At 41.2% G+C, this 18,236-nt stretch overlaps 1 protein-coding gene across 2 annotated transcripts in view; it reads left to right on the forward strand.

Annotated features, from left to right (window-relative positions):
• KANK1 (KN motif and ankyrin repeat domains 1) overlaps positions 1-18,236 on the forward strand; it is a 107,040-nt gene that overhangs the window by 40,418 nt on the left and 48,386 nt on the right. The window contains exon 3 of one of the 2 annotated variants that reach the window (XM_027883747.1): positions 15,137-15,253. In XM_027883747.1, the coding sequence (XP_027739548.1) occupies positions 15,217-15,253 (37 nt within the window). In that variant the 5' untranslated portion in view covers positions 15,137-15,216. Of the gene's footprint in view, positions 1-15,136; positions 15,254-16,023; positions 16,056-18,236 lie in introns of those variants that run through there. The other variant, XM_027883754.1, reaches the window with a different exon arrangement.

Raw genomic sequence — 18,236 nt, forward strand, 5'->3', positions numbered from 1 at the left:
AAAAAAAAAAAAAAAAAAAAAAAAAAAAAAAAAAAAAAAAAAAAAAAAAAAAAAAAAAAAAAAAAAAAAAAAAAAAAAAAAAAAAAAAACCAGCCAGCCACTACAAATTTTGGCGGTAATCATACCTACGTAGTTACTATTCTAAAGCAATTGTTGATGTGTGATTTATGCACCAAAAGACAAATACCATGATTCTCTTAAAACTAGCTGAGAGCTGATTCTAGTTAAGCAAATAAATATATACAACATTTTGGAGCTTTATGCTGCAGCTACTTCAGTTAAGGATAAAGTTTGCAAACATGTTCTTCTTTATTCATTCTCAGCCATGAGCACAGTTCACAGTGAAGAATGTGGTGTGACTTGGCATATCAGTTTGAGAGGTGCATGGTGCCCAGTAATGCTTGACCAACTGTCCACATTTAACATTTAACATTTGTTTTCCTAATTTTGGTGGGAGATGAGACAATGTAAACTGAAGAAGTTTCCATAGGAGTTTTGATTTACCTTTTTTTAAAATTAGCCCTTTAAGAGCATGCCTTACTTGACAGTTGATGATGAAAATAGTGCTCGTCTATGTGTCCTTTAAGGGTCATGTGCCTGAGCTATCATATGATGAATTTTAGCTATATTTACAAGGAAATTAATGCTGCCTTTTCCCTCTTCAAGAACTTCATTTCAACGTGTGACCTAGCTAGCCTTTTCTTTGTTGGAAAGGTCTTATTTTCATATTAATCATTGTTCAGTGTGATGGCAGCAGGTAAGAATCATACCAATGTCCTCAGATAACTGAAAATAACTTTCATCTGGTTTTGTATTATAAATGTGCTGTAAAATAATTATTATATTGCAAAAATAAGCACTCAAATTGTAATATAGGCATACATAAATATAATCTGCTTCTTAAATCAGAGTTTAATAATAATATAATAATAATAATTCACACAGTGTTCAGCATTTCAGTTTTTAAGGTTTGTCTTCTGCAAACTTTTGTTAGCCTTGTTTGCCTGACATTTTTTCTCTCTTCTCCTTACACTTCTCTGATGAAGGAGATGCCCCTTTTACGATATTGGAAATATTGCTGACCTGTTTACAAGCAAGTATTTTGTACTACTAATTCTGTTCTGATAGAGGTAAACTGTAGCAGTTCTTGTACCTGTACTCATGTAGTCTCTGAACATCAGATCACGTTATTCTCAACAAGGTGTTTCCCCAGCTTAAATGATTGCAGAAAGCTTCTACCTTGATGGCAGCCTTCCTCCTTGAAAGAGGAACTGCATCTCTGAGTAGGGAAATGCAGAATATTTCTAAATACTTTGCAATCTGATATCTTAAATCTTTTATTTACTGTATTGCTCAATGGGAAAGGGATATTCCATGTGTGTAAATATGTAGACACAAGACGTGATGGCATTTAGAAATAGGAAATGGTTTTGCCTGCTTATACCTTTTCAACTTTTGAAACTTCACTGCTAACATCAGCACACTGACTTCATTTTGTTAATTGTCTTGGCAACATTTTCATACTAGTTGCACATTTTCAGAAAGAAAGGGCAAAACGTGTATTAATAATTAGCAGCAAATGTGCCCACAGTAGTTCAGTTGTAACTTCTGTGGTTGCTTTTCTAATTGTACTGAGAAGGGGGAAAAAAGAGTCATTCCAGTATAGCAGAGAGGAACAAAAAGTAAAGGTTAGTTTATCATATGGTGATTAAATAGCTTTAGGAATTTAAGAAGTTAAAAGCAGGAGGAGGGTCATTCTTTAATCCTGTCATGCACTGCTGCTTTGTTACATTTTTGGTTATCTGTTGTCTTCCCTTGCAGTAAAACAGTGGAGAAGCAGGAAGAATTGCTTGCTTTTTGGCACTGGGCCTGTTGCTCACAGGAATGGGAGCAGGTGAAAATTAGGGCTGATTAGCCCAAATGAGGTGCATATATCCTTGGTGACAGAATAGTGAAAATAAAGTAGTTCCTCCAAATAAGCAAGGTGGGGAAAAGGAACTTCAGTACATCTGAGAACAAAGCTGTGGAGTTACCTGTTGTAACACTGCTGTCCTATAAAAACTTTTGTCAAGATTTAAAATCACTAAAAGATTATCTGTATTGCTAAAAAGGACTATTTTTAGACTAGTTAAGGAAATTACAGTGGCTGCAGAAGGGACCCTTAAGTTTTGCTCTGACCCAGAGAAACAGAACCTAAATCTTAAAAACTTTTCTTTTTTATCCTACTGGGACAGCTGCTCTCTTCTGGATTATGCATGGAATGAGGGAAAAGGGGGACAGGTGTAAATAAATTGTGTCTTTTCTGCTTTGCAGTTCTTCCAGGAAGACAGATGGATGTGCTTTTAGCTCTGTATTGATTTGTTTACTGTGGCTGGGTGTTTATCACATATCTGTGGGCACTGGGGCTGAGGCAAGCTCAAAATGTAGCTTAGCTTTCCAGGGAAGCGGGATATGGATAGGAATCATCTGAACAAGAAAATTGCCTCTCTGCTAGGACCTTTGTAGTATGGTTTGAGGAGGGCATTGGTAATTGTGCAGCAGCTTATTCTTCTCTCTCCAGATAATGTGAGCGAATATGAAAGCCATTCTTTTGTTAGTAAGAATATCTGAATTATTTTTATTATACATAGTTTCCTGTTTAGGAGTTGCTTTCTGTGAAGAAAGCAATCACACTGAAGATATATTGTTTTATTGACAGTCCTGCTGTGTTGCTCTTCAGAGCAACAAGTTCTTGCATTGCTTTTTTCCTGGAATTTAGTTCGTTGTGCAAGACACATAGCCATCTATTTGTCTGTTTGCTCACACGGTGACTGATAAAGATACATCTTATTTTGCTATTTCTTTATTAATGTTCTGCCATTTAATAATAGATCAATTGAAAACACTTTAAAAGTAATTTATTTATGGCTTGCTGTAGAAAGGAATTGTTTTTGCAGTTTGTGCTGGACTAGATCCACAGAGTTATAAGAAGGTGAGTTTCGTATCCATACATCATTTGGGGAATTACAAATTTGATTCTAACTCACAATGCTCTGTAAGATATAGATGGCTCCTTCTTTGTAGAGTGTATCAGCTCATGTCAGTGCTGAGATGTAGTTTTGGCTGACTGACAATGTGAACGAAAGCTGAGTTTATTGGGATGTGACTGTGCAGAAATGAGTGTCAGCACTGCCAGACTTGACACTGCGCATGGCAGTCATACCACACACATCCCAGCATCTGGGATCCCCACTTGCTTATCATCATCTCTCCTTCCTGGCACTTTGTGGCAGAGCAGTGGTATACCTCATGCCAGCAACCAAATGCAGGGCCTTAGAATATAATCTTCAGGTAAGGTACATAATTCACCAATTTTTAAGTCTCCCTAAGGTGAAAATTTCTTGTGCAGGAAGTTGATGGGCACACACTGGCACTCTCAGATCTTGCCACTATACATCTGTTCTAAAAATATGGGGATTGTGACTTGAGAAGATGCTGTGAATAATTAATACAAGTGTTAGCTCACCACCTAGAAGGCGGAAGACAGGTTATGTGAACTCTGTGCTGACTTAAGTTACTCAGATTAAGTGACAAAGTCCCTGAGCATTAGAACAGGTTGTTTTAATGTTGGTTTGACTAGACGGCAGAAAGGAACACCACCTGTGAGGGACAAGTGTGTTGCCTCAACTTGTGATCCCCTCCTTTGAGTGGGTAAGTTCCCTGCAGGTGGCCACATGCAGTTTTTGGTCCATTGCAATGCAGAGACTCTGTGTCACTTGCCTTACAAGCTGTCAAGTCTTTCTCCATGAGCTGATGAGCAGGAAGAGTTTGGAGATACACAGCTATCCTGGCGCCACCATGCTCTGCTACAGCTGCTGCCTCATGGTCTCCAGTTGATTCATGCCAGCTCCAAATCAAAGTGCTGGCAGGGTTTGGTGACCCTATGCATTCTCAGTTATAACAGGACATGAGTGTGATGGGGTGGCTGGCACTTTTTTGCTGCTGTGATACCCTGTCTCCCTCTTGCCAGAGTGTGCAGACTTGAAGTCTATAGGCTGTGGTGTGGAGATACGGAAGCTTTGGAGGCAGGACCAGAGAAACCTGCTCACCTGTGAAAAGCCTCACAAGAGAGGGTTTGTGGCTGAGGGAGGAGGCAACAAAAATTGTGCACATGTGCTAGTTCCTGAGGGATGCATTGTGATGGGATGGGAAGGTAAAGCAGTCTGGAGGATGTCTGTAGTGTGTTCCATGGCCAAGCTGAAGCTGTGGGGTTGTGGTCTCAGTGTGGTCCCCCTGTATATCTGAAGGGCCTAATCAAGTTAAAGGGAAGTGTGTCTGTGTTAATATTGAGGCTGTAGGTACAGTCTAGCACTTGGGGATGGATGTTGGCAGTGTGGGCTATAGAGTTTAATGGAGAGTAGGCCTTCACAGTCCTCTGTTGTAAACTTCGATAGATGAAAAGTGAGAGCACCGCCCTTGCAGTATTATCTCCTTGTCCCTCGAATTTTCCACTTTCACTGTGGAAAAAGCCTGTAATTTCTCTTTTCATGGAAAGTTGATAACCCAAGTCCGTAATACCCTTATTAGTTGTACAAAAAGCAAAAGAGATACCAGGATTTGGATATTACTGTGGGGAAGGAAGCAACATTTAGGGGTAGATGAGGACAAAGCTGATCTGGTGAAGCTGTCTCAGGCAAAAATACACCTTCAGATAAGGTCACCACTGAATAGTTACATGGGTAAATGCTGCTAGACAAAAGTCTTTGTCTTTGAACTTGCCAACTGTCCCATATCACTGCCCTTTTGCCATATCAGGTTTAAGGTTGCTCTGTATGTATAGCATCTCAGACCTAAAATCAGAAGAAGAGAGACACTGAGATTTGGCCGTCTGCCTCTAAATATGTTTCATGCTTATGCTACTATGTATGAAATGTCACCAAAGACTAAATACTTGGACACTTTATAGAAGAGTTAAATTTGTCTGTCTACCAGAGTTTGTGCCTTAAAATCCTTGCAGCTTGTCTTAGATGCAAAGTCTAAATGAGATCACAGTGCATTTCATAAACTGTTTATAAACATCCTTGATTGGTTTGGTCATCTCAGCCTTCAAGTTTATCTACCTTTAAATTCACTTTAAATAAGTGAATTAATTTTGAAGTACTGGGACCAGCTATATGTTTTTATACTTGTTGTTCAGCTTCTAATGTTTAAAGGCAGAGCGAAAAGGATGCTGTGTTTTGTCCTGCACCACTGAGTGAACAGATGTGATGGGCAGTTTATGTACATACAGTAGAGGAGAAGGTGGAAATGCTTTTTGTCCCAGACAGAACAATTCCAGGGTTGTCAGCACTGGGAGGCAGCTGGCACTTATGCATCATCCCCAACATGCATTTTTTCCTTTCCTATGTTTTTGGAAGCCTTTTCATTTTGTTGTTGGTGCTGGATTTCAGTCTCTGGATGAAGTCTCATCCCTCCTGCTTTTTCACCAAAAAAAAAATGTGAATAACCCAGTTGCATCCTTCGGGCTCCCTGTCACAGCAAGCATTACAACCCATAGCAATATTATCCTGGCTTGAATTCATGTGCTTTCATGTGACTCATTATTCACTTGCATAAACAAAAGGGAGTGTCTTTTACATCACACATTAGGAATTTCAGGTACAAAAAAAACCCTTGTTTTTTTCCTACTTTGGATTGTGTTTCTTTTTCTAGTTGATTCCCCCCCTCAATATAAACAGGAATTGGTTTCTGAGTTGCAAAACCATGCAGCCTTTTGAAGGTTTTTTTTTAATTCTGTAATTAACATGATGACAGTGATGTTGTCAGGAATTATTTCCAAAAGAGATGGGTGGTCTGAAGTGCTTGCAGGGTGTGGGGGCCTCTGCAGTGCTGTTTGATAGGTATCATCCAAACATACCTGTCCATTTTTAGGCTCACAACACGTAAGCAAAGATGATCTTGCATATTAAACAAGGGCCACCAAGTTATCAGACTGAAGAAAGCAAGAAGATTTTAGCCTAGTTCTATACAGGTGGAGTGTTCTCCTTATCCCAAGTGACAAAAGCAGACCAACTATCATGTACAGAATCTGTGCAAAGACTTCCTTTTACCCATTAATGGTGAACCTGATACTGAGAAATAGCAAGAGCTTCTACTCTTGGCTGACACTGAGTCTGCTGGATCTCAGAGAACAGCTATGATTACTAAAAGTCCATTAGGCTGACCTGATGTCTTTTAGGTGAGCTGTGTCCAGTTTCTGGAATTTACTAGGGAAAGCTGCTTGTGCTACAGGTAAGTTCTGTTTTGTCTTAACTTCACTTGCTCAACAAAAATCACTAGAACTGAGGTTTTTCTTTCCATCGTTGTTAAAGCCAAGCCTGGTTACACTAAGAAAAGTATTGAATGTACTTTACCCCATTTTGTAAGATAGTTCTTGCAGGCAACTTTTCAGTAAGATGATGTTCATGACAATGGTCTTCCATATAGTGAATATACATGAAAGAGTACAAAAAGAGCAAGTAAAATAATGTGGGGAACGGAGTTGCCTACGAGCTGGGAGAGAACATTAAGGTTTATAAAATCACAAAAGGTATAGATAAGCTGAATCTGCACTGATTTTCACTAAGCCCTGCAGTGCAAGAATTTGGTGGCAGTAAAATTTGTCAGACATCAGTGTAAAACAAGAAAAAAATACGCAGTGAGTGTTGACAGCCTGAGACTTCCTGCCCCAAAAGGCAGCAGAGGCAGGTGGCTTTAGCAGAGTCAGAAAGAGGCTAGTCAAATCCACAGGCCATTTATGTGGATATTAAAATGACATAATAAGGACATATCTTTAAATATTCCCAATCCAATCATTGTTGATGCTGGGAGAACACAGAAGCATGGACACATCATCAGGCATGTGTACTCTCCTTAAATGATATCTCTTGTTGCCAGTATTGAAAACAGTATAAGTCTAGATGGATCATTTGTCTGGCTCCACAGAATGCTTGTATGTTTATTTCTGCTGGGTCCTATTTTGAAATCCTTTCCCTGTTTCTTGGTACCAACAAGCCAATGAGTGATTTTTGTAGGACACCAATTTCTCTTCTGGATTCATCAGATACAGTTAGGATTAACTCTATGTGGAAGGGAAACAAATCCAGCAACTGATGGGAGAGCATTTCTGCCATTGCTAGCAAATGTGACAAAGCAATGTGAAGAAATTCAGAAAATTGCTGGGTTATTTAGAGTTGCTAGAAGGATCTGGTGCCTTAGAAAGATTTTCATTATATCCATTTTCTGAGGCATTTTCTGTACTGAAAGCTGCCCAGTAAACCTAGCTCCTGTCCAGTAGGTAGGTGGCTTGGGAAAGTGAAGTAGAAGCTTTGTAGAAGCTCAGCTCAGGAGACGAGAAGACTATTTTCAAGTATGCAGAAGAAAACCCGTCAGACCCCTACATTACTGAAGGTTGTACATTTGTTCTCTACTTGCAGAAATGACAAGACAGGCAGCTTCACGCAAGTCTGCATAAGATGGGGGGGGGGGGACTGGGGGAGAGGACAGCTGAGGACATTCCCATGAAAGTGACTAATGTTTAAGTCCAACAGAACTTGAAAATTGGAGCCTGGCATTACAGTATTTAGGAGTTTAGGGTTCAAAAGCAACGAAGCTCAGCGTTGGGTCTGACTTTTTTTTGTTGTTTTTTTGGCAGAAGGGAAGCATGTGCCCTGGCTGGGAGCACACTGACTGTTCTTTACTTCAGCTTGCTGACTCAGGTCCCAGAGCTTCTGAGCCATCACTCTCTTCTTAACAGAGCTTAGCTCAGCTTTTGCCTGGAGCTCTGCTGTAAAAAAAGACCTTTTACAGGCCAGTGCCATAAGTGGAGGGAGTGAGGAAGACAGGCAGGTAAACTCATGCTGACCGTAGCCATATCTTGTTAATTAACTTGCTTGTTGAAATGATTTACAAGGCTTCTTTTGCTCTCATCATGCAGATTCTGAAGAAAAAAACCCATAGTGAGAGGTAGCTTGTTTTGGTTGATTGCTTAAATATAGTCTGAAATAAATTGCTTGCCATATTGCATATAGTGAGAATCCTCTCTGTATCATCTCTGATGGAGAGACTGAATCACAACTAACTGCTGCGTGAGAGGTGCTGCAGGAAACACTGTCCCAAGGAGTTTTTACTTCTGCATTTTAGGGTGGTCTAGACAAACAGCCTGTGCTACTGATTTATTTTGTTCAGTTAGTGAATCTTAAGCAGCAGCTTGCATAGTTTTGCGTCTGATTTGGCTGCAATATTAAAAAGACACTTGCTCTAGAAAGTATGTGAATGAATGAATGAATTATTACATGGTTAAATAATTAAGTGAAATTTAAAATCATTCACAGTTTACCCTTATCTCAAAGTTGATTACTCTGTGACTGACCTGAAAAAATCCTCATATGCCTTGGCTCAGTTCCGCGCACACTGTGTCTCACCTAAAAAATCCAATGCGCAGGCTGGAAGGTGTAAAAACCTTCCCTGGTTCTTCGTTCACGAAGACTGGCCATTACTTTATTACTTGATTTTTAGCTTTGATTCTAAAAAAAGCATATATAAAAAAAGATATTTCTCCCTTACAAATGTTGTCTCTCAGTTTATTGGCCACTTGTTTTGAGAAGTGTAAAGATAAGAAGAACACAACCACAGGAAGGGTAAGATTGAAAAGAAAGCATCAGTGAGATACAGTCATTATTCCAGGGTAGATATCAACCACAGAGCAACTCCCCACATGCTTTCTCTTTTACTGTTGTTGGCTTCAGCCCTTCTTCATTTAAATGGCACCTGATATATTTGGTTGACTGTACAAATTAAGTTGCAGACACTCCTGTTTCCTGTAGAGAAGCACAAGTTTGAAAAATGCTTGCCACTCTAGCAGGAGCAGGAGGAGGGATTCCCAGTACCAGTTTCTTCTTGCAGGTAGAGAAATTACCATCTGTGTGCTTGCATGGGTTTTGCATGTATCTTGGCTCTTGTTTGCAAATGTTATCAGTGCCTTGCAGAAAGAAACTGGGCAAGTTCTACTGCCAGGACGACCCACATGTAAGCATGAAGTCTGAGGCAGAAATCTTGTTGCACTGATGTGTAACAGGAATGGAGCAGTACCAGTTCTTCTTGAGTGTTGTGTCTCATGGGTCGACTTGCTCTGTCAAGCCCCTCTGTCCTAGACCTGCTTAATCACTGCTTTGCACTTGCTGGACAGGATTGTAGAGCTGGTTTCCCTCCTGGGACCATCCCCTGACTGAATCTGTCTGAACAATTAGGAGTCAGTACCTTTGAATCCTTCACAGTTCCATCCCACAATGCTCTCACTTTTAGTCCAGATCTTAAGCAATGGAATCTTAGAGTCTGAGCCACAGTCACCCTGTCAGCGGTTCAAGATATCTTCAGATCTAGAGCCTGTGTTGAGTGGTTGACATGACTGTTTACACTGAAAAGTCTGTGCATGCCGTGAGAAAAAAAAAAATAATATGCATGTCTACTTAGCCGAAAGCCCTGTTGCCTGGGAAGCCAAAGCCCGTCTTCTGAAATCCCACAGACATCACCATTTCCCACACGTGACTGCAGCTCCTGGTCAGGAGGTCCTCCATGATTGGTTTTCTGGGTTTAAGAGCTGAGTTATATTTCTCTTCTAATTACTGTCTTGCCAACATGCCATTCCAAAACTGTTTTCTGACTAACGTATCTCTTGGAAACATCAGACTGAAGTGTGAGACTGGATTTTCTGCAATGTCTGTGCCTCTTGAGGCTGCATCTCTGTTGTGGGAATGGCAGAACTGATGTACTTATACTCAGATACTTCTGGTGCTGAAACACTCGCATAGGTGTCAGTGACCTGACAAGATGAAGCACAAAGGAGGAGTAAAATTCTTGTCCCTTGTGACTAGGACGGGATTAGGACATAGGCTTTATGTTTTGCCTAAAAAACCACCATTCTGGAAAAACCTGTAAAAGCTGGGGTGTCATGGAAGTTTGTAGAAATGAGGATCACGTGTGTTTAAGGTTTCTGCTATTGAACCTCAGGGCAGAAGGGAGTTTGAATATCTAATTCAAAACACTTTAAACATCTGCTTCATTGAGCAATAACTCTTCATATAGCTAGTCTCTGCTTGTTTCGCATTTGCCCTAGAATCTGTAAATCACAGCATTTGCAGTCAGGCATGGCGTGAGCATGTAAAAACACATGGGCAGAAGGTTGAAGACTTGAGAATGGAATATTGCAGAATCACAGAAGATGCTGAGTTGGAAGGGATTCACAAGGATCATCAAGTCCAACTCCTAGCCCTGAATGGGACCATTCCCAAGAGTCACACCATGTGCCTGAGAGGATCATCCAAATGCTTCTTGAACTCTGTCAGGCTTGGTGCTGTGACTACTTCCCTGTTCCACCAACCAGAGCCAACCCCTGGGTGAAGAACCTTTTTCTAATATCCAGTGTAAACCTCCCATGACACAGCTTCAAGCCATTCCCTTGGGTCCTGTCACTGATCACCAGAGAGAAGAGATCAGTGCCTGCCCCTCTTCCCTGCCCCTCTTCCCCTTATAAGGAAGTTGTAGACTACCATGTAGGCTGCCCTCAGTCTCCTCCAGGCTAAACACACCACGTGACCTCAGCCATTCCTCATATGGCTTCCCCTCAAGGCCCTTCACTGTCTCTGTTGCCCTCCTTTGGACACTCTCTAAGAGCTTAATATCATTCTTAGATTGTGGTGCTCAAAACTGCACACAATATCCAAGGTGAGGCCGCCCCAGTGCAGAGCAGAGCAGAACAATCCCCTTCTTCAACCAGATGGTGATGCTTTGCCAGATGCCCCCCAGGACACGGTTGGCCCTCCTGGCTGCCAGGGCACTGCTGACTCAGATTCAACTTGCCATCGACCAGGACCCTCAGGTCTCTTTCCACAGCACTGCTTTCCAGCATCCTGTTCCTCATTTGGTATGTATATCCAGAGTTGCCTCATCTCAGGTGCAGAATCCAGAACTTTCCCTCCTTGAACTTCCTATGGCTGTTGATTGTCCAGCCCTCTAATTTGTTGAGGTCTCTCTGCAGGATCTCCCTGCCTTCAAGGGAGTCAGCAGCTCCCCCCAGTTTTGTGTCACCTGCAGATTTGCTTAGTATGCCTTCCAGTCCTGTGTCCAGGTAATTTATGAAGACATTGAAGAGCACAAGGCCCAAGATGGAGCCCTGTGGAACCCCACTAGTGACAGGTCACCAGTCTGATGTTACCCCATTCACTATTACCCTCTGTAATATGGCTTGACCTATGAGCCAGTTCTCACCCACCACACAATGTGTTTATCCAGCTGTGTGCTGGACATTTGGTCCAGAAGGATCCTGTGAGAGACGGTATTGAAAGCTTTACTGAAATCCAAAAGCCATCAAGGCTTCCCTTGATCAACAAGGGAACAAGGGTTATCTTGTCATAGAAGGAAATCAGGTTTGATGAGCAGGACTTACGCCTCATGAAACCATGCTGCCTATGACTGATGACTACATTATCTTTCAGTTTTTTTCAATACTTACCAGAATAATCTTCTTAATAACTTTACCAGACACTGAAGTGAAACTGACAGGCCTGTAGTCTTCAGGGTCCTCCTTCTTGAAAACCAGGACAATGTTCACCAGCTACCAGTCATCTGGGACCTCTCTTTATTCCCAGGACTGCTCAAAAATCAAGAGAGGTTTTGCAATGACATCAACCAGCTCTTTGTGACTTCTTGGATGAATCCCATCAGGCCCCATAGATTTTTGGGGATGCAGCTGGAGCAGCAGGCCCCACACAGTTTCAGGTTTGACTGGGAGTTGATCATTCTCACAGTCATGGTCCTCAAGCTCAGGGCAGTGAGACCCCCTTGGTCTGTCATCTGTGTTGAAGACAGACATAAAGAAAGCGTTATACACCTCTGCCTTGTCCCTGTCCCTCTTTGGGAGATGACCATCCTTGTCCTGGAATGGACCAGTGATATTTCTGGAATGCCTATTGCCATTAATGTATTTGAAGAAACTCTTTTCATTGTCTCCCACATTTCTGACCAGCTGCAACTCCAGCTGGGCTTTGTCTGCATGAATTTTCTCCCTGCAACAGCAAGTAGCATCTCTGAAGTCTTTCCAGATAAGCTATATATAAGCTTATGTATATAAAAATATGTAATACATAAGAGTATAAAAGCTCCTCTACGAATCTTCTTTTCTAAGATGTCTCTACTGGAGAATATGGTTTGCTGTAGACCAGGCTAAGTCTTCCTTCTCTATGTATTCTAGCTGGCCTCTGGTATTGTCCTGCATGTCACCCATATGAAAGACTTCTGTCCAAGTGCAGCTGCTGGGGAGTGTGTTGCTAGGGAATTACATATGACACCTTTCTAAAAATGATCATGTATGTGTTAGTGCAATTTCAGAAATCTGGTTCCCAGTGTATTATTGTGGCTCAAAACAGTGTGAATTCCCTTCCTCTGTGCATCTGCTGAGCTAGATCAGACTTTTCCCATAAAAGGCAGATTGTCAATTCTAGTTAAATTTAATTAAAAAAAAAAAAAAGTAATCAATTCTTCCACTTAGCTGGCAAATTATTACCTCCTAATTAGAGCTTATGTTTTTCATTCTTTTTTTTTCCTCCTATCTGTTGAACTGAATTTGCTTCCTGAATTATTTTATTAATCCTCATTTAAGCTCAGAAGCATCATTATTTTAAATAGAAGTGAGTTCATCTGAGGTACTTAAGCCTGCTTAGCTTCGAAACTAGTAGAAGCATACACACAAGTGAGTTTGTATCAGGTCAGTTACATCTCTTTAAGCCACAACAAAATGTAGATCTTAGGCCCGGTTTTGGCTTTCAGCAGTGTCTTTATTAACTTTATGTCAGTTCTCACCTCAATTATGTTTGCTTCTTGCTATTAGGAAGCTCTCCTCATGTTGTGCCCATGAATGCTGACTAGTGTTTTTAACAGATTTTAGTTTTAAACCCATGAGGAGTTTCCAGGCACACCATAGTCGGGGCTCATTTTTGTCATTGACACACTCATATTTGGGATTGCACTGCACCTGAAAGAGGTGGGCCCCCCCCGGGGTCCCCTCCCACTCATCTGTTTGTACCCATCCCTGGGTGCATGCGCTCAGGTGTCCCCTTATACAGTGCATATAAGGGAAGCACACCTATTACAGTGCTACTGAGAAAAACACAGAGCTGTAAAGAACAAATTAGAAGGGGGTAAATTAATTCAGGCATCTTTACCCTTGGGTGCACTGCTGGTAGAGTCTGAGACAGTGGCTGTTCTGAGAAACTTGACATGGAGAGGGATGATAATTTTTCAATAAGCATTTATTATAACTCAGTAAAAACTGCTTCTCTTCAACTTAAAGCATAATTTTATATCCTGATGGCAGTGGCTGAGATGGGAGTTATGCCTTAAAATTTCTCCCTTTGAAAGGTAGTTAATATTTTCCTAAAAGCTCACAAATTTAAAACTTCTGTCCTGGCTGCAAACTCTGCCAGCAATGTGTTTTTTCTATTTTTTTCCTTGTCGTGCTTCATTGTTTCAGAAATCTGATAACTATTGTTATGCCTGGATTCTTGTGATGGGTGTCTGCATCATGGCCTGTGGTGGATATCTGCTTTATTTTGTTGTTTGTAGCCTTTTGCTTGTACAGTCTTTCTGGCAGGTTCATGTCCTGCCCTCCACTGAACAAGAGATCATAAACTTAAGGGTATATGGCAGAGCTAGGGGAGGAGGAGTTGCAGTGAAGGTCTTTCTGCATTCTTAGAAAACTGATGTCAGGATTGTACTAAAATTGGAGGGATTTGCACTTGTGTTCCTTGAAGGGAGAAACAGAGCTATATTGGCTTGTGTGATGGAGCTCCATCAGTTTTAATAGACAGCCAGTTTCTCTATCACACAGTGCAGCTTTGACTCAAATCCACATGGTCCTTGCACTCATTAATTTCTCAATTTTTCTTTTCCTTTGCTAATCTGCTTAGCTTTTAAATACTTCCATGCACATACTGTCAGACCCAAATCAAATATAATTGGAAAAATGTGACTGGTTTGTTGAGGAGCTGTCAGCCCAAGTCAGACAGGGGTCAGCAAAGCAGGGTGTTCTTCATGCACCTAAGCTCCACCTATCTGAGTCAACAAAATGAAATGCTGTTTGAACTCTAGAAAACTTGAAGAGAAGGCATCTCTGCAGCCCCAGATGAGTCAGATCTGTTGCTCTGAGGATGAGGATTGTGATCAGGCTGCCTCCGTGGTGGGCAGGGAAGGAGGAACAGAAGCCCTGTTGGAGAGCAAATGAGGCTGGCTTTGCACAGCCAGCCAGCATGCAACTAGCCACAAAACTGCTGTTTAACTTCTGCCTCTCACTTGGCTTCTGCTTGGCAGCCACCCGCCCACAGCAACAGCGTCCTTTTTCTGTACCCACAGCCCAGGCTTCAGGCTTCTGAACCTGCTTTTCAGTTCAGTCTGCCATGTGTGGGTTGGAAAAAAAACTCAGATCCAGAAAACATGTTGCTGCTGGGACTTGCTTTGGAGAGGTCTTGAAGTCAAACATGCACCATCCCTGACAGTGTCCATGCTACCTCTGGTCCCCCCATCCTGCCGACTCCCTCAGAGTAGCTGTCAGTGTCTGGGTTTGTCAGGCAGCGGGATGCATGTGCCTGCTCTGGCTTGCATCTGTGGTGGGGTTCTTGCTACTTGCTGGAAAAGCTCTTCCGTAGGTGTTCTTCACCTAAAAATCTTCTAAGCCTGCCTAAGTAAGCTGATGGGTAATCTAAAACTTTATATATGTGCCAGAAAATGTAAGGAAGCTGTGGTAGTATGGGAGGAGTTAAGAGACATGCTGCAAAAAAGCTAAGGGCAAGTGAGAAAAAAAAATAAAATAAACCCAATTGCAAATTCAGCTAGTTACATCCTCATTGAGGGCAGCTCTGGGGCTGTCAGAGAACACAGTACAGCTTCAGTCATTAGGACAGCTGTGGGGTTTGTGATAGCTAGGATGCTGATTAAGGGAAGCACGTTACTGCTTTGCTGAAGTTTGCAGTGAAGATGAGGCTTTAAACACTCAGAAATGCCTATTGCTTAATGCACCCAACTTCTTAAAACTGTATGTTTTTAACTGCTTTTTACTTGTCTGTTCCAGGTTGCATATCTGGTTGGACTTGATGCACGGCATTTGCATGACACCAAACAGCCTTGCTCTGGATGTGTCACTGAACAAACATGGCCTACCCAGCAAATACTAACAGCAGTGCTACAGGTAACTAAGCGGGAACACTTTATTCCTTTGGATTATTAATTAAAAACAAAAAAAATTCTAAAATTGTGAGAGCAGGAAAAGAAAGTAGTGGAAGTTTAAATACTGAAAAGCAGTTCCCTGGTAGATCAGAGCCTTTCTGTTTCCCCGATCCCCTGCCCTGATAATCTTTTAAATATTTAAAGCATGGAAAAATGTTTGGGGAGGCTTAAGGCCTGGCACTCAGTTATTCAGCATGCAGTGCTCTGCTCTCAAGGGCCTACATGGGCTTACTGCGGACTCTGGGAGGCGGACTCTGGGCTTTGCTGCAGAGAGTCATGTGTTTGTTACCCTGTGTCTGGAATTACGTTGTGAGATTACCCAGCTCTTACCCATCAAATCTGCAGCCCTTCCTGGTCACCCTTACTGGCCAGTCTGATTTTTGTTGCTTGCTTGTCAGCAAAGCATAAAAGCGTTTTTCTAGCAGTATCAAGAGGAGGTGTTCATTTCACTTTCTCATTATTTTTAAGAAGCTCCCAAAGTGGCCATTTTGGTTGTGTGATACACTGTGAAATAGATCTCTTGGCATGTTCAAAGGTTGCTGAGGAGGACTGGCAGGTCAGGAGGGGGCAGAGATTGCAGAAGGACTGGTAACAGTACAGCAGCAGTGTTACCCCTGTGCTTGTGTCAATATTTTCCTCTTCTGATCACTGCACAAACATAGTTTTAACCCACTAAAGCTGAGGCTGATACAGTGGGATTACATGGAAAATTTCAAGTGCACGGCAGGAACTTGTGTATGCTCTTTTGAGACCTCCTAATGTAGGTATGATGGAAATTGGATTAATCAGTAAAGGATAGGGTTCCTTTGAGAGCTTTGAATATCCTGGGAAGGGACATGAAATATCTCTTTTATTATCCATGTAGACAGAAATGTCATCTATTTCCCCCCACCTAAGGCTCATGTACTTGTGTCCAAATGCTGCCTGCTAGATCATGACATACACATATTGAGATTTGGTTTATATGGTGAATTTTAGCACCAACCTCCTTTGCAAGTGTGCTTTAGTATGGAGAGGAATATTAAGTTGCTCACTGTGCTTCCTGTAGAATTATTCTAATTAGAGCATGGAATTAAAATATTTTGTGTGCAGGAAATTTGAAATATGGAGTGTCATTATCTACAGTTTATGCAAAACAAGAAGTCTTTTTTAAAGGCTAGTGAAAGTTACATAAAGTCATTAGAATTACTATTATCTGTTGATGATTTAAGGTTAAATTTACCAATGTTGTTAAATCTTGAGACGGCTGAAATAGGATACATTCTTTATCCTTCCCTTGCCCCCTTTTTTATATAATTAGGAGTATATAAGATAGAAACCATATCCTTTTGTAACCTTATGTAATACTTTTGAGGAGGACTGTGTGTGTGACTTAACTGTAGCTGTTTGCTGTCTAAACCCCCTCATGTAATTTGAATTTTCTTAGTAATACGCCTTTAACTGAAGTCATGCAGAAGAATTTTCTCTGCTTACAAGGAAAGAAAAATTGTGCATAGAGTGTTACTGATTGGTTTACCAGATTTTTTTCTCCCTGCAGTAGAACTGTCTATTGAAAAAGTTGGTGGGTTGACGTGTAAGTCTAAAAGAAGCTAAGTGCTTATACTGGGGGATGTGTTAATGCAAGATGAAGTTTTAGTTTCAGGATTGTTATGCAAACAAAGCTTCTTGCAGGGTAAAGCTGTTTGTTCATAGAAAGACACTATAATAAATTGCAATTATTTAATTCAAAACTAAATTGGACAACATTTTGCAGAGACTGTCTGGACTTGTTGGCTTTGCAAACCCTTGAGGCCGGTGTTCTAACATGCAGCTATGTACGCCTGTGTCTCCAAACCCTCAGCAGGTCATAACAGACAGAATACTGGGCTGCAAATACCTGTGATTTGTTGTGCTGCCTGGGAGAGAATCCTTTTGGATGAGCAGGAACTGATTTGGGCGTTGAAAGTATTGAAGCAAGTTTTTTAATTGCATGGAGCTCCAAGAGTGGAAAGACAAACTTGAGGGGTGGTGTTTTTCTGCGCCCTCTGAATCAATCGGCAACAGGAAAAAGAACTAGAAAGACTTGTTAGGGACTACTAAGCTGCGTTTACGTTACTTGAATATTTTGGCAAGTCTGACCACATGTTCAGCTTCATTCAAGTATGAAGTGACTAAGAAGCAGTGGTTGGCTTTGGTTAACTCGAGAATGTGAGTATTCGCACTATTAAATGATTATGCCTATGTGCCATTTCAGTAATTTTTTAAGAATACAAGCCTATATGGACTACTGTTGCTGCAGATAAAATCTGTAGAGGAATGCTTGAGTTCCGAACTTGTTTCCAGGAAAGGATCTAGCTATTTTGCATTTGTGTAGAGTGTTGGGGGTTTTTTTAAAGAATTTTTATGGGAAGGACATTTTCTGTAAATATTTTCAGTGAGTGTGTATTCAAGATAACCTACAAAGCAAGTAAGGATTTTATCATGAAAGCACCTATCATAAATTTCTCTGTTTCTTGCCTATCTCAGTAAAGACATGAACTTTAAAATGTGGCGAATAAATAACAGAGACAGTGATTTATGCTTCAGTACTGTTTGTCAATAGTTTTGTTTGCTGCTGACTTACAAGTTTTATCACTCTGTTCACGTTTTCATTGCACAGAGGTCTTGTTGTGAACTGTTTCTGTGAGCTGCAAGCTTATTTGCTCATTTTTATATATATTTTGGAAGTTGTTTTGGCAACTTGGTACTGATTTTGGACTATACTGTCAAATTTGTGCCATCTCCTCAGAAACAGCTGAAGTCTCTCTAGCACTAACAATAGATAAATGGGTGCTTGCAGAAAAATTTGCTTTATTTTATTAGTCAGGTGCTGGGTAGTCACAACTGTTTTCTGTTTAGAGTGTGCCTGGTGGCCTGTGAGCTCACTGCTCAGTCCAGTAAACTCACCAGGATTAAGGAGTGCAATG

This window comes from Empidonax traillii, unplaced genomic scaffold (assembly GCF_003031625.1).
Source record: "Empidonax traillii isolate 1590-97213 ecotype Southwest subspecies unplaced genomic scaffold, ASM303162v1 scaffold8:size5222938, whole genome shotgun sequence".
Lineage (NCBI taxonomy): Eukaryota > Metazoa > Chordata > Aves > Passeriformes > Tyrannidae > Empidonax > Empidonax traillii.